The 15715-nt window shown below is 51.1% G+C and overlaps 1 protein-coding gene across 1 annotated transcript in view; it reads left to right on the top strand.

The window, feature by feature from the left end:
- Positions 1 to 223: 223 nt before the first annotated feature.
- The window catches only part of LOC140387212 (C-X-C chemokine receptor type 3-like), a 121947-nt gene continuing 106455 nt past the window's right edge, over positions 224 to 15715 (top strand). The window contains exon 1 of the mRNA XM_072470192.1: positions 224 to 302. Within this exon, the coding sequence (XP_072326293.1) occupies positions 261 to 302 (42 nt within the window). The 5' untranslated portion in view covers positions 224 to 260. The remainder of the gene's footprint in view (positions 303 to 15715) is intronic.

A 15715-nucleotide genomic window follows, 5' to 3' on the forward strand; every position in this document is an offset into this window, starting at 1 on the left:
TTCACTGTTAAGGTAGCCTAACAGTTGTAATCTGACAATTTCAGACAATTTGCCGTCAGGAGCTCATCAAATGAAATTTCTTGATTGCGGCCCGTCAGCAGGGAAATAGCCTGTCTTTTATTTTCAAATCAATCTCGTCAGTGAGTCATTTGTTTCCTGTGGTCAGGAAGTCAGAGGCAGTTTTAAATAAAACAGATCTGCATTCACATTCAATTTCTGTCACTGATCGCAGCACATTTCAGAGAACAGCAGCTAAAGTAATGGACAATACTTCCGAGCAACCATGGACGGAGACAACAGATGTAAGAAACTTTATCTTTCATTTTTCTTCTTTAAATAATATTTCTGACTTATTAATATTTCTAAAGCTCCTTATTAACTCAGCTTTTCTTGGAGAAATTGATCAGCCAAACTTACCAAAACAATGTGACCAGAGTTATTAATATTTCAAAAATCGACTCCCACATTTTGTTGATTTAATGTTGCCTTTTAGAAATGAGCAGCTCAGAATCTCCTCATAATAATACATTGAACAGGACAGTATTGGTTTATGAGGAAACGATGCCTCTAAGTTACTGCGGTGGGCATCAGCAAGCAAACATTTTGTGCACATTTTATAGAATCACAGAATCCGACTCCACAAAAAGAGGCCATTCTTCCCTTTGGAGACTGTGCTGGCTCATTGAGAAATCTCTCCAATTAGTCCCCACTTTCTCCCCCTGCTCTTTCCTCCATATTCCTGCAATTTTTTTCCCCTTCCAGTATTTATCCAGTTCCCCCTTTTGAAAGTTCCTGTTGAATCTGCTTCCACCGGCCTTTCAGGAGCACCTTCCAGATCACGACAACTCGCTGTGTGAAACCGCCCCCCACCACCCCGGGTTCTTCTACCGATTCTCTTCAATCTGTGTTCCTCTGGTTACCAAGCCTCCTGCCACTGGAAACACTTTCTCCTTATTTATTCTCTCCAAACCCTTCAAGGTATATAACCTCATCATAGTAAAACATTCCAAGGAGCTTTACATGAGTGTACATTGGGCAAATTCTGACCCCGAGTCACATAAGGAGATAGGAGGGGCAGATGATCAAACGTTCCATCAAAGAGGTTTCTTTTAAGGTGTGTGTTATAGGAAGAGAGAGGGGGCGACACGGTAGCACAGTGGTTAGCATTGTCGCTTCACAGCTTCAGGGTCCCAGGTTCGATTCCCAGCTTGGGTCACTCTCTGTGCGGGGTCTGCACGTTCTCCCTGTGTGTGCGCGGGTTTCCTCTGGGTACTCCGGTTTCCTCCCACAGTCCAAAGATTTGCAGGTTGGGTGGATTGGCCATGCTAAATTGCCGTTAGTGTCCAAAAAGGTGAGGTGGGATTATTGGATTACGGGGATAGGGGGCAGGTGTGTGCTCAGGTAAGATGCTCTTTCCAAGGACCGATGCAGGTTCAATGGGCCAAATGGCCTCCTTCTGCACTGTAAATTCTATGATTCTATGATTCTATACAGGTGGAGAGGTTTAAGGATGGAATTCCAGAGCTCAGGACTCCCTGGAAGCTGAAGGCACTGCCGGCAATGGTGCGGCGATGGGACTTGGGGGATACTAAAGAGGCTGGAATTGGAGATCTCAGAGGGTTGTGGGGCTGCAGGAGGTTACAGAGATAGGGAGAGTTGTTGGGGCTGGAGGAGGTTACAGAGATAGGGAGTGATGTAGGGGCTGGAGGGGAATCCAGAAATAGGGAGAGTTCTTGGGGCTGGTGGTGGTTACAGAGATAAGGAGTGTTGTAGGGGCTGGAGGAGGTCACAGAGATAGGGAGAGTGTTGGGGCTGGAGGAGGTTACATCGATAGGGAGAGTTGTTGGGGCTGGCGGAGGTTAAGAGATAGGGAGTGTTGTAGGAACTGGAGAAGGTTACAGAGATAGGGAAAGTTGCTGAAGCTGGAGGAGGTTACAGAGATAGTGAAGGGATTGCAAGGTATTACAGGCAGAGTGAGAGTTGTATGAGGTTGGAGGATATTACAGAGATGGAAGGGTTGTAGGAGCCTAGATGAGGTTACACAGATAGGAGAGTTGTAGGAAGTTACAGAGACAGGGAGGGTTGTAGGGGACAGCAGGAAGTTACAGAACAAAGAACAATACAGCACAGGAACAGGCCCTTCGGCCCTCCAAGCCTGCGCCGACCATGGTACCTGCCTAAACTAAAACCGTCTGCACTAATGGAGTCCATATCCTTCCATTCCCACCCTATTCATATATTTGTCTAGATGCCTATAAATGCCGCTATCGTACCTGCTCCCAGACCTCCCCAGGCAGAGCGTTCCATATATTTATCACGCTCTGTGTAAAAAAACTTGTCTCGCACATCTGTTATAAACTTTTCCCCACGCACTTTACACCTATGTCCCTGATGCGCAATCAATTGCACAAAGACGCAGATTGGGTACAACTGTGGCTTTATTACAGTCAGATGCGTGGCCTCCTGCTGCAGCTGGCGAAATGGCAGGGCACCGGAGGTCATGCATATTTATACAGTTCTCCGTGGGCAGAGTCAGTCGGCAGGGGCTACCGGCGAACCTGTAGTGCAGGTCCTACCTTACGTCACCTAATACAGTGGATCACCACATTCACCCCCTGTTAAAAATGAGTCCGGCGGGGGTGATGTGAAACTATATACAATGAGTGGAATTATGTACAGTGTTAAGATGAAAAAAAGAAAGTCCATGTTGACGGTCCGGAGTCCGTCAAAGGTTCAGCCGATCCGGTGCTTTGGTGCTTCGTTGGGAGCGGCGTAACGGTGGCGGCGAAGTCGGTGCTGGTGGTGTGGAGGTGGCACCGACGGCGGTGGTGGCGGTGCTGATGCTGGCCAGTCATCGGGAACTCCGGGAGTGTGCCAAAGTCCTCTTCGTCCTCTTGTGCGGAAAGGGGGGGGGGGGGGGGGGGTGGTCTGGTGGGGTCAGTGTTGGCGGCGCGGTGGGGGGGGGGGGGGGCACATGGGTGGGGGAGTGTGTTGGGGTGGAGCCTGGCGGTTCCAGGTCCCTGAGTGAAACAGTATCTTGGCGGCCATCAGGGAACTCAACGTAGGCATATTGAGGGTTGGCGTGGAGCAGGTGAACCCTGTCCACCAAGGGGTCCGGCTTGTGGAGTCGGACGTGCCTATGGAGAAGGACCAGTCCTGGAGCTGCGAGCCAAGTCGGGAGCGACACCCCGGATGTGGACTTCCTGGGGAAGGTAAAAACACGTTCATGGGGTGTGTTATTAGTGGCGGTGCACAAGAGTGACCGGATGGAATGTAGAGCGTCAGGGAGGACCTCCTGCCAGCGAGAGGCTGGGAGGTTCCTGGACCATAGGGCCAGCTGGATGGCCCTCCAAACTGGCCCATTCTACTTGCCCGTTTCCCCGGGGGTTGTAGCTGGTCGTCCTGCTGGAGGCTATACCCATGCTGAGCAGGAACTGATGCAGCTCATCGCTCATGAATGAGGATCCCCTGTCACTGTGGATGTAAGCGGGGAAACCGAACAGAGCGAAGATGGTGTTGAAGGCTTTAATGACGGAGGCAGACGTCATATCGGGGCATGGGATGGCGAAGGGGAATCTGGAGTACTCATCGACCACACTGAGAATGTACGTGTTACGGTCGGTGGAGGGGAGGGGCCCTTTGAAATCCACGCTGAGGCGTTCAAAGGGGCAGGAAGCCTTCACCAGGTGCGCACGGTCCGGCCGGTAGAAGTGCGGCTTGCACTCCGCACAGACCTGGCAGTCCCTGGTGACTGACCTTACTTCCTCGGCGGAGTAGGGCAGATTGCGAACTTTGACCAGATGGTACAATCGAGTGACTCCCGGGTGACAAAGGCTGTCATGTAGGGCCCGGAGTTGGTCCACTTGTGCGCTGGCACATGTACCTCGGGAGAGGGCATCTGAGGGCTCGTTGAGTTTACCGGGGCGATACAAGATCTCGTAATTATAGGTGGAGAGCTCGATTCTCCACCGCAAGATTTTATCATATTTGATCTTGACCCGCTGTGTTATTGAACATGAAGGCTACCAACCGTTGGTCAGTGAGGAGAGTGAATCTCTTACCGGCCAGGTAATGCCTCCAATGCCGCACAGCTTCAACGATAGCTTGAGCCTTCTTTTCGACGGATGAGTGTCGAATTTCAGAGGCATGAAGGGTGCGGGAAAAGAATGCCACGGGTCTGCCTGCCTGGTTTAGAGTGGCGGCAAGGGCGACGTCTGAAGCATCGCTTTCTACTGAAAAGGCAGCGACTCGTCCACTGTGCGCATCCCAGCCTTGGCGATGTCTGCTCTGATGCGGGCGAAAGCGTGTTGTGCCTCGGTCGCGAGGGGGAATTGGGTGGACTGAATGAGTGGGCGGGCCTTGTCCGCATAGTTTGGGACCCACTGGGCATAGTAGGAAGAGAACCCCAGGCAGCGTTTGAGGGCCTTGGGGCAGTGGGGGAGGGGAAGCTCCATGAGGGGGCGCATGCGGTCGGGGTCGGGCCCGAGAAGTCCGTTTTGGACCACATAGCTGAGAATGGCTAACCGGGTCGTGCTGAACACACACTTCTCTTTGTTATAGGTCAGGTTGAGAAGAGTGGCGGTGCGGAGGAATTTATCGAGGTTGGCATCGTGGTCCTGCTGGTAATGGCCGCAGATGGTGACATTATCTAAGTACGGAAAGATGGCCCGCAGACCGTACTGGTCGACCATTCGATCCACCTCCCTTTGGAAGACCGAGACCTCATTTGTGACGTCGAAAGGAATCCTGTGGCTTTGTGCAATTGATTGCGCATCAATTTATTGCAGTCAGATTTTTCCACAGAATGGATATCAGAATCAAACCCGATCGCCTGCAGCTGGATCCGCATTTCGCCAGCTGCAGCAGGAGGCCACGCATCTGACTGCAATAAATTGATGCGCAATCAATTGCACAAAGACGCAGATTGGGTACAACTGTGGCTTTATTGCAGTCAGATGCGTGGCCTCCTGCTGCAGCTGGCGAAATGGCAGGGCACTGGAGGTCATGCATATTTATACAGTTCTCCCTGGGCGGAGCCAGCCGGCAGGAGCTACCGGCGAACCTGTAGTGCAGGTCCTACCTTACATCCCCTAATACAGTGGTTCACCACAGTCCACTAGTACTTGACTCTTCTACCATAGGAAAGAGCATCTGACTGTCCACTCCGTCCATGCCACTCATAATCTTGTAGACCTCTATCAGGTCACCTCTAAACATCCTTCATTCCAGTGAGAATAGATTGAGTTTATCTAACCTCTCCTCAAAGCTAATGCCTTCCCGTACCAGGCAGCATCCTAGTAAAGCGCTTCTGTACCCCCTCCAAAGCATCCACATCCTTTTGGTAGTGTGATGACCAGAGTTGTACACAATATTCCAAATGAGGCCTAACTAAGGTCCTGTATAGCTGCAACATTACTTGTCAATTTTTATATTCAGTGCCCCAACCGATGAAGGCCAGCATGCCGTATGCCTTCTTGACCACCTTATCCACATGCATTGCTACTTTCAATGATCGGTGGACATGCACACCCAGGTCTCTCTGCCTGTCAATACTCACGAGAATTCTACCATTTATTGTGTAATTTCTACATGCATTCGACCTTCCAAAGTGCATTACCTCACACTTGTCCGGATTAAATTCCATCTGCTATTTCTCTGCCCAAGACTCGAACCAATTGAAATCCTGCTGTATCCTCTGACAATCCTCTTCACTATCCACAACTCCACCAATTTTTGCGTCGTCTGCGAACTTACTAATCAGACCAGCTACAATTTCTTCCAAATCATTTATATACACCACGAACAACAAAGGCCCCAGAACTGATCCCTGTGGAACGCCGCTAGTCATAGCCTTCCATTCAGAGAAGCATCCTTCTACTGCTACCCTCTGTCGTCTGTGCCCAAGCCAGTTCTGTATCCATCTTTCCAGCTCTCCTCTGATTCCATGTGACTTCACCTTTTGCACCAGTCTACCATGAGGTACCTTATCGTAGGGCAGCACGGTAGCATTGTGGATAGCACAATTGCTTCACAGCTCCAGGGTCCCAGGTTACAGAGATAGGGAGGGTTTGTCGGGTCTGGAGGAGGTTATGGAGATAGGGAGGATTGTAGGGAGGAGGTTACAGCGATAGGGAGAGTTGTAGGGGCTGGAGGAGGTTACATATATAAGGAAGGTTGTAGGTACTGGAGGAAGTTACAGAGATAGGGAGAGTTGGAGGGGCATGAGCAGCACGGTAGCACAAGTGGATAGCACTGTGGCTTCACAGCGGCAGGGTCCCAGGTTCGATTCCCCGCTGGGTCACTGTTTGTGTTGAGTTTGCATGTTCTCCCCGTGTGTGCGTGGGTTTCGTCCGGGTGCTCCGGTTTCCTCCCACAGTCCAAAGACGTGCAGGTTAGGTGGATTGGCCATGATAAATTGCCCTTAGTGCCCAAAATTGCCCTTAGTGTTGGGTGGGGTTACTGGGTTATGGGGATAGTGTGGAGGTGTTTCCAAGAGCCGGTGCAGACTCGATGGGCTGAATGGCCAAATTCTGCACTGTAAATTCTATGATAATCTATGGTAGGCTTTACTAAAATCCATGTATACAACATCTACTGCCTTTCCCTCATCTATAATCTTTGTCACTTCCTCGAAAAACCTGATCAAATTAGTGAGACACGACCTCCCCTTCACAAAACCACACTGTCCATCACTAATAAGTCCATTTGTTTCCAAATCGAGTCAATCCTATCTCTAAGAATCGTTTCCAATAATTTCCCAACCACTGACGTAAGGCTCACCGGCCTATAATTTCCTTGATTATCCCTGCTGCCCTTCTTAAACAATGGAACAACATTGGCTACTCTCCAGTCCTCTGGAACGTCACCTGTAGCTATTGAGGATACAAAGATTAATGTCAAGGCCCCAACAATTTCCTCCCTTGGCTCCCTCAGTATTCTGGGGTAGATCCCATCGGGCCCTGGGGACTTACCTACTTTAAAGCTTTTTAAGATGCCCAACACCTCCTCTTTATTAATATCAACATGACTCAGAATATCTACACAATCATCCTCCAAGTCCTGCTCCTTGGTGAATACTGAGGCAAAATATTCATTGAGTAACTCTCCAATTTCCTCTGGTTCCATACATAGATTCCCTCCAATATCCTTGAATGGACCAATCCTTTCTCTGGCTACCCGCTTGCTGTTCACAAACGTTTAAAACGCCTTAGGATTTTCCTTGACATTTTATTATTTTTTTAATAAAAATTTTTTATTGGGTTTTTGAACAAAGTATATTTGCCGTTATGTACACAGGATCAGATATATATATATTTAGAAGAAGAGAAGGGCACACACACACAAATCACAAAGAGAAAAAAAAAGAAAAAGAAAAAAGGTAACAACACGAGACAAATACAAAATCAATTATTTACACACATAAGTAGGCATCTGTTTGTGGGGGGTGGGGGTAGATATACATTTGGGTGCCGGAGAGACAGTTCCGGAGGGAATACTCGAATGGGTCTGGTACTGGTGTTGTCCCTTGCTTCTCCTGGACGGATGTCGCTGCCGTTGTCGCCTCGTGCTCACCTCCGCTTCAGCCGGCCCTTCGTCTTCTGCCTGTATTCTCCTTGTTCTCTGTTCCTGTGGATGCCAAGTTTGTTTACGTTTCCTTGCCCCCCCCTCCCCCCCCGCCCACCTCCCTGGCTCTCCTCTATTGTTCCCTGTCTCTTCCCCCCCCCCCCCCCCCCCGCCTCCTTCCCCCCCCCCCCCCCCCCCCCCACCTCCCTGGCTCTCCTCTATTGTTCCCTGTCTCTTCCCCCCCCTCCCCACCCCCCTCCCCCTGTGATTCACCTTTCCTTCCTCTTAGATTTAGCAGTCCCCGCCCTCCCCTCTCCCGGTCTATCTCTCCCCCCTCATGCTTTGGCTACTGTCCCCTGGTTCTTGGCTACCTGGCTATTCTTCTGTTTGTTTGTTGGCTACAAACAGGTCCCGGAACAATTGGGTGAATGGCTCCCACGTTCTGTGGAAGCCGTCGTCTGACCCTCGGATGGTGAATTTGATTTTCCCCATTTGGAGAGATTCCGAGAGGTCGGACAGCCAGTCTGCAGCTTTGGGTGGTGCTGCTGACCGCCAGCCGAACAGGATTCTACGGTGGGCGATCAGGGAGGCAAAGGCAAGGGTGCCCGCCCTCCTCCCCATGAATAGATCTGGCTGGTCTGAAACCCCGAGGATTGCCACTTTCGGGCATGGCTCCACCCTCAGCCAATGACATTCCATGACCCCTGTTAGCCTTCCTAACTCCTATTTTAAGTTCCTTCCTACTTGCTTTATGTTTTTCAAGGGCTTCATCCGTCCTTAGCCTTTTAGACCTTACGAATGCTTCCTTTATCTTTTTGACAATATTCATAATTTCCCTCGTTATCTCGGCTACCCTATACTTGCCACCCTTATCTTTCGTCCTCACAGGTACATCCGGTCCTGAATTCTAATCAACTGACATTTGAAAGCCTCCCACATGCCGGATGTTGATTGTCCCTCAAACAGCCTTGCCCAAGTCAACTCTCCAGATCCTTCCTCATGCTGTTGTAATTAGCCTTCCCCCATTTCCCAGCACCAGGTCTAATGTGGCCCCTTCCCGAAATGGGCTATTTACATATTGTTTCAAGAAACCCTCCTGGACACTCCTTACAAATTCTGCTCCATCCAAGCCTCTAGCAGTAAGTGTGTCCCAGTCAATATAGGGAAAGTTAAAATCACCCACCACAACAACCCTATTGTTTATGCATCTTTCCAAGATCTGTCTGCACATCTGCTCCTCTATCTGTAGTAAACCCCCAACATTGTGACAGCACCCTTCCTATTCCTGAGCTCTACCCATATTGCCTCGATGCCTGAACCCTCCAAGGTGTCCTCCCTCAGCACAGCTGTGATATTATCCTTAACGAATAATGCAACTCCCCCACCCCTTTTGCAATCCCCTCTATCCTGCCTGAAGTATCTAAATCCTGGAATGTTTAGTTGCCAATCCTGTCTCTCTTTCAACCAAGTTTCTGCAATAGCAACAACATCATAATTCCACGTACTAATCCAAGCTTTAAGTTCATCTGTCTTACCTGAAATACTCCTTGCATTGAAACTAAAGCACTTCAGCCCACCAGCCCTGCTCCATTGACCAACCACTCCCTGCCTGCTCTTCCTCCTAATCTTACTGGCCTTAGTCTGTAATTCTCCCTCAGTTATTTCTCCCGCTGACCCTGCTCTGGTTCCCATCTTCCTGCCATATTAGGTAGTTCAATCTCTTTCTCTGCCTTCCACTTTTCTCCTTGCTAGCTTTTGTTTCTGTCCCCTCTTTACTACCCTCTGTCTTTCTGCATTGGTTCCCATCCCCCTGCCACATTAGTTTAAACCCTCCCCAACAGCGCTAGCAAACAACCCCCATAGGACATTGATTCCAGTCCTGCCCAAATATAGACCATCCGATTTGTAATGGTCCCACCACTCAGAACCGGTTCCAATGTCCCAAAAATCTGAATCCCGCTCTCCTGCAACATCTCTCAAGCCATGCATTCATCCTGCCTATCATGTCATTCCTACTCTGACTAGTGTGTGGCACTGGTAGCAATCCTGAGATTACTACCTTTGAGTTCCTATTTTTAAATTTATTTCCTATCTCCCTAAATTCAGCATGTAGGACCTCTTCCTATTTTTTACCTATATCGTTGATGCCTATGTGCACCACGACAGCTGTTCACCCTCCCCCTTTAGAATGTCCTGCAGCCGCTCTGAGACATCCTTACCCTTGCACGCGGGAGAGAACATTCCTTCCTGGAGTCTCACTTACATCCGCAGAAATGCCTGTCTACTCCCCTTACTATCGAATCCCCTATCACTGTAGCCCTGCCATTCTTTTTCCTGCCCTTAGGGCAGCACGGCAATGCAAGTGGATAGCACTGTGGCTTCACAGCGCCAGCGTCCCAGGTTCGATTCCCCGCTGGGTCACTGTCTGTGTGGAGTCTGCACGTTCTCCCTGTGTCTGCATGAGTTTCTTCCGGGTGCTCCGGTTTCCTCTCACAGTCCAAAGACGTGCAGGTTAGGTGGATTGGCCATGATAAATTGCTCTTAGTGACCAAAAAGGTTAGGAGGGGTTATTGGGTTATTGGAAGTGAGGGCTCAAGTGGGTCCATGCAGACTCGATGGGCCGAATGGCCCCTTTCTGCACTGTGTGTTCTGTGTACTATGTCTATGCCCTCCTGCGCAGCAGAGCCAGCCACGGTGCCATGAACCTGGCTACTGCTGGCTTCCCCTGGTGAGCCATCTCCCTCAACAGTATCAAAAAAGGTATACCTGTTTTGCAGGGAGATGACCGCAGGGGATCCCTGCACTGCCTACCTACGCTTCCTCTGTCTGGTGGTCACCCATTTCCTATCTCGCGGAGTACTCTTTATCTGCGGTGTGACCAACTTGCTAAACGTGCTATCCACCACTCCCTCAGCACCGCAGAAGCGCCAAAGTGAGTCCATCCGGAGCTCCAGAGCCGTCAAGCGGTCTAACAGGAGCTGCATCTGGACACACTTCTTGCACATGAAGGAGCCAGGGACAGTGGAAATGTCCCTGAACTCCCACATCGCACACAAGATAGGATTGTAGGGGTAGCGGGAGGTTACAGACATAGGGAGAGTTGGATGAGGCTGGAGGAGGTTGTAGAGATAGGGAGGATTGTAGGGGCTGGAGGAGGTTTCAGAGATAGGAAGGGTTATAGGTGACTGGATGAGGTTTTGGAGATAGGGAAAGTTGAGGCTGGAGGGAGTTACAGACATAGGGAGAATTGTATGGGACTGGATGAGGTTACAGGGAGGGTTATATAGAGATGGGAGCAGGTCACAGAGATAGGCGGGGGGAGTTGTAGGGACCAGAGGTGATTACAGGGATAGAGAGGGTTGCAGGGACTGGAGGAGGTTACAGGGATAGGGAGGATTGTAGGTGTGAGAGGAGATTACAGAGATAGGGAGGGTTGTCGTGCCTGGAGGAAGTTCCAGAGATAGGGAGGGTTGTAGGGGCTGGAGGAGGTTACAGAGATAGGGAGGGTTGTCGTGCCTGGAGGAGGTTACAGAGATAGGGAGGGTTGTAGGGGCTGTCATATGTGCAGTTGAAAGGAACCTGCCCTTTTAGACAACAGGACCTGTGGCATCCAACATTCCTTGTGCAAGATCCAGTCACCTTGTTTCCTATTTAAGTGGCTGTATTGGCTCTCTCTGGGATTAGCCTCCTCTACCCGCACTCCACTTCCACAACAAGTGTTTGAGGTGAACACAATTGATGCATCTGATGGAAAAGGAACAGAAGGATTTTGGGTTGGGACGAATGTCCTTTTAGTGCACTGCAATATGCCACAGCAAAGTTGAATTTGAGTTGATGTGGCACTTTTCAATGTATGTTGTAGTCTGGAGCTTCAGCGGAGACTTCAACTTTCTTTCCACTGACCCGTATTCTCTCCTGCTCTTCCAGCCAGCCATTAGCTGGTGTTGGAAGGATTTTTCAGGCTGTAACTCAACTTGTTTTGGCTGCGTTATAAACATACCTTCCTTGGCCATCAAGGCAACCTCTGGCTCAGAGACAGAGATTGTGGGGAAGGGATAATAGTAATTCTTGCTCGTTGTAAATCTATAGATAGATGCACAGATGTCCTCTTTTACTGATCTGCCACAGAGTGATAACATCGTCCTTCACTCAGTTAAATTTGGGCTGTTGCAAAGTTACAGGAACAGATGTGTCCTCAAATGTGTCATTGAGCTGACAGTGCTTTCAAAATCTCTCGTGCCAGCTCCCAGTTTGATTGCTGCAATTGAGCTAAAATGAATCCATCTATTTTTGAGAGAGAGAGAGAGAGAGAGAGAGAAGCCAGCTGAGCATTGTTGACAGAATTGGGCACGCCAGTGTCAAGTATGAAACTAAGTCCTGGCTTGAGGTCAATTACAAAGGAAAAGTCCGATATAAAAACAGTCAGCATCAGTGGGGAGAGGAACAAGAATTACTGTTTCAGGTCTGTGACCTGTCAGACCTGCTAAACATCAGACATTTAATTTGTTAACTTTTGAAATATGTTTTTTTTTATAAGTGAGAGCAGAGACAAGAGATCAGGAGAAGGGGACGAAGGACACAATGGGTGATCTGTGAGGCATGATCAATTTGGCTGGAGACGAAGTTGAATTCAAACTGAGGCTTTATTAGTATCTGAAGTGTGGCCTCCTACAGCAGCTGACGAAATGGCTGCTAGCTGAAGGCCACGCATATTTATAACCCGGCTCCTGGGCGGAGCTAGCATGCAGGGGCTCAGGTGAACCTGTAGTGCAGGTTCTACCGTACAACCCTTAATATAAGAACACAGTGGTTGACCACATTCACCCCCTGTTAAGATTGAGTCCGGCGGGGGCGGTGGATAACTATATACAATTCGCAATCTTTAATATTTACAGAACAGTGAAAAAAAATGTCTCTGGTCATCCGGTGGGCCGGTCAGAGGTTCAGCCGGTCCGGCGCCTTGATCGTCCTCTGGGATTGACGAAGTGGTGACGGCGATGTTGGTGCTGTCGTGGTTGAAGTTGACTCCGGGAGCGTGCCGAAATCCTCTTCATCAACGGGGGTGGGCAGGGGGAGAACGGACAGTTCTAGGGGGGGTGATGGGGGCGGCGGGGGAGGGGAGGTTGGCGCCGCGGGCGATGGGGGTGGTGTGGGGGTGGAACCTGCTGGTGCCAGGGACCGGAGGGAGACGGTATCCTGGCGGCCGTCGGGGAATGCCACGTAGGCGTACTGGGGGTTTGCGTGGACCAGGTGCACCCTTTCCACCAACGGGTCCGCCTTGTGGAGCCGCACATGTTTACGGAGAAGAACGGTTCCTGGAGCTGTAAGCCAAGTTGGGAGTGATACCCCGGATGTGGGCTTCCTGGGGAAGGCAAAAAGACGTTCTTGCGGTGTACTGTTAATAGCAGTGCAGAGTAATGAGCGAATCAAATGTAGTGCATCAGGGAGGACCTCTTGTCAGCGGGAGGCCGGGAGATTCCTGGACTGTAGGGCCAGCTGGACGGCCCTCCATGCCGTCCCATTCTCCCTTTCTACCTGTCCATTTCCCCGGGGGTTGTAGCTCGTCGTTCTGCTGGAGGCGTTACCCCTGCTGAACAGGAACTGGCGTAGCTCATGACTCATGAATGAGGATCCCCTGTCACTGTGGATGTAGGCGGGGAAGCCGAACAGAGTGAAGATAGAATTAAGGGCTTTAATGATGGTGGCAGACGTCATGTCGGGGCAAGGGATGGCGAAGGGAAAATGGGAGTATTCATCGATCACACTGAGGAAATATGTGTGTCGGTCGGAGGAGGGGAGGGGGCCTTTGAAATCCACGCTGAGGCGTTCAAAGGGGCGGGAGGCCTTCACCAGGTGCGCGTGGTCCGGCCGGTAGAAGTGCGGTTTGCACTCCGCACAGACCTGGCAGTCCATGGTGATCGTCCTTACTTCCTCGACGGAGTAGGGCAAATTTCGGGCCTTAATGAAGCGGTACAACTGAGTGACCCCTGGGTGTCAACGGCTGTCGTGCAGGGTCCGGAGTCAGTCTACCTGTGTGCTGGCACATGTACCTCGGGATAGGGCGCCTGGGGGCTCGTTGAGTTTGCCAGGGCGATGCTTAATCTCGTAGTTATAGGTGGAGAGCTCGATTCTCCACCGCAAGATTTTGTCATTTTTGATCTTGCCCCGCTGTGTGTTGTTGAACCTGAAGGCAACCGACCGTTGGTCAGTGAGGAGAGTAAATCTCCTGCTGGCCAGGTAATGCCTCCAATGTCGCACAGCCTCAACAATAGCCTAGGCCTCCATTTCGACGGATGAGTGCCGAATTTCAGAGGCATGGAGGGTGCGGGAAAAGAATGCCACGGGCCTGCCTGCCTGGTTGAGGGTGACGGCAAGGGCGACATCCGATGCGTCGCTTTCTACTTGGAAAGGAAGTGTTTCGTCTACAGCATGCATTCCAGCTTTGGCAATATCAGCTCTGATCCGGGCGAAGGCCTGTTGGGCCTCGGCCGTCAGGGGGAAATGAGTGGACTGTATAAGTGGGCGGGCCTTGTCCGCATAGTTTGGGACCCACTGAGCATAATACGAGAAGAACCCCAGGCAACGTTTGAGGGCCTTGGGGCAGTGAGGGAGGGGAAGCTCCATGAGGGGGTGCATGCGGTCGGGATAGGGCCCCAGAACCCCGTTCTGGACTACGTAGCCGAGGATGGCTAAGCGGTTTTTTCATAGAATTTACAGTGCAAAAGGAGGCCATTCGGCCCATCGAGTCTGCACCAGCTCTTGGAAGAGCACCCTACCCAAGGTCAACACCTCCACCCTATCCCCATAACCCAGTAACCCCACCCAACATGAAGGGCAATTTTGGACATTAAGGGCAATTTATCATGGCCAATCCACCTAACCTGCACGCACATCTTTGGACAGTGGGAGGAAACCGGAGCACCCGGAGGAAACCCACGTACACACGGGGAGGATGTGCAGACTCCGCACAGGCAGTGACCCAAGCTGGAATCGAACCTGGGACCCTGGAGCTGTGAAGCAATTGTGCTATCCACAATGCTGCCGTGCCGTTTGTACGGAACACACACTTCTCCTTGTTATACGTGAGGTTGAGGAGAGTGGCGGTGTGGAGAAATTTACCGAGGTTGGCGTCGTGGTCCAGCTGATCATGGCCGCAGATGGTCACATTGTCTAGGTACGGAAACGTGGCCCGCAAGCCGTACCGGTGGACCATTCGGTCCATCTCCCTTTGGAAGACCGAAACCCCATTGGTGACGCCGAAGGGGACCCTAAGGAAGTGATATAGCTGGCCGTCTGCCTCGAAGGCGGTGTATGGCCGGTCCGATTTGCGGATGGGGAGCTGGTGGTAAGCGGATTTCAGGTCCACCGTTGAGAAGACCCGGTACTGTGCAATCTGGTTAACCATGTCAGATATGCGAGGGAGGGGGTACGCGTCGAGCTGCGTGCACCTGTTGATGGTCTGGCTGTAGTCCACGACCATTCGATTTTTCTCCCCAGCCTTAACCACTACCACTTGAGCTCTCCAGGGGCTGTTGCTGGCCTTGTTGTCTCCCTCCTGAAGCAACCGCTGGACCTCGGACCTGATGAAGGCCTTATCCTGGGTGCTGTACCGTCTGCTCCTGGTGGCGACGGGGTTGCAATCTGGAGTTAGATTGGCAAAGAGGGAAGGAGGATCGACCTTTAGGGTCGCGAGGCCACACACAGTGAGGGGTTGGAAAGGTCCACCGAATTTAAAGGTCAGGCTCTGGAGGTTGCACTGAAAATCCAGGCCAAGGATAAGTGCAGCGCAGAGGTTAGGGAGGACGTAGAGGCGAAAACCATGGAACTCTACGCCTTGGACTGTGAGCGTGACCGTGCAGTACCCCCGGATCGCTACGCGACGGGATCCGAAGGCCAGGGAGATACTTTGCTTGGTAGGGTGTACTTTAAGGGAACAGCGCCATACCGTATTTTGATGTACAAAGCTCTCGGTGCTCCCGGAGTCCAGTAGGCAGGAGGTCACGTGGCCGTTGACTTTCACGCTGGTGGATGCATTGGCCAGAGTGTGTGGTCTGGACTGGTCGATACCATGGATGCGAGTCGTGGTTGATCGTCGGGTAGTGAGGCGGCCGCAGTGTCGGGGTCCTGGAACGCCGTTGGTCTCCGTGTGCTG

The sequence above is a fragment of the Scyliorhinus torazame genome, chromosome 12 (assembly GCF_047496885.1).
Source record: "Scyliorhinus torazame isolate Kashiwa2021f chromosome 12, sScyTor2.1, whole genome shotgun sequence".
NCBI lineage: Eukaryota > Metazoa > Chordata > Chondrichthyes > Carcharhiniformes > Scyliorhinidae > Scyliorhinus > Scyliorhinus torazame.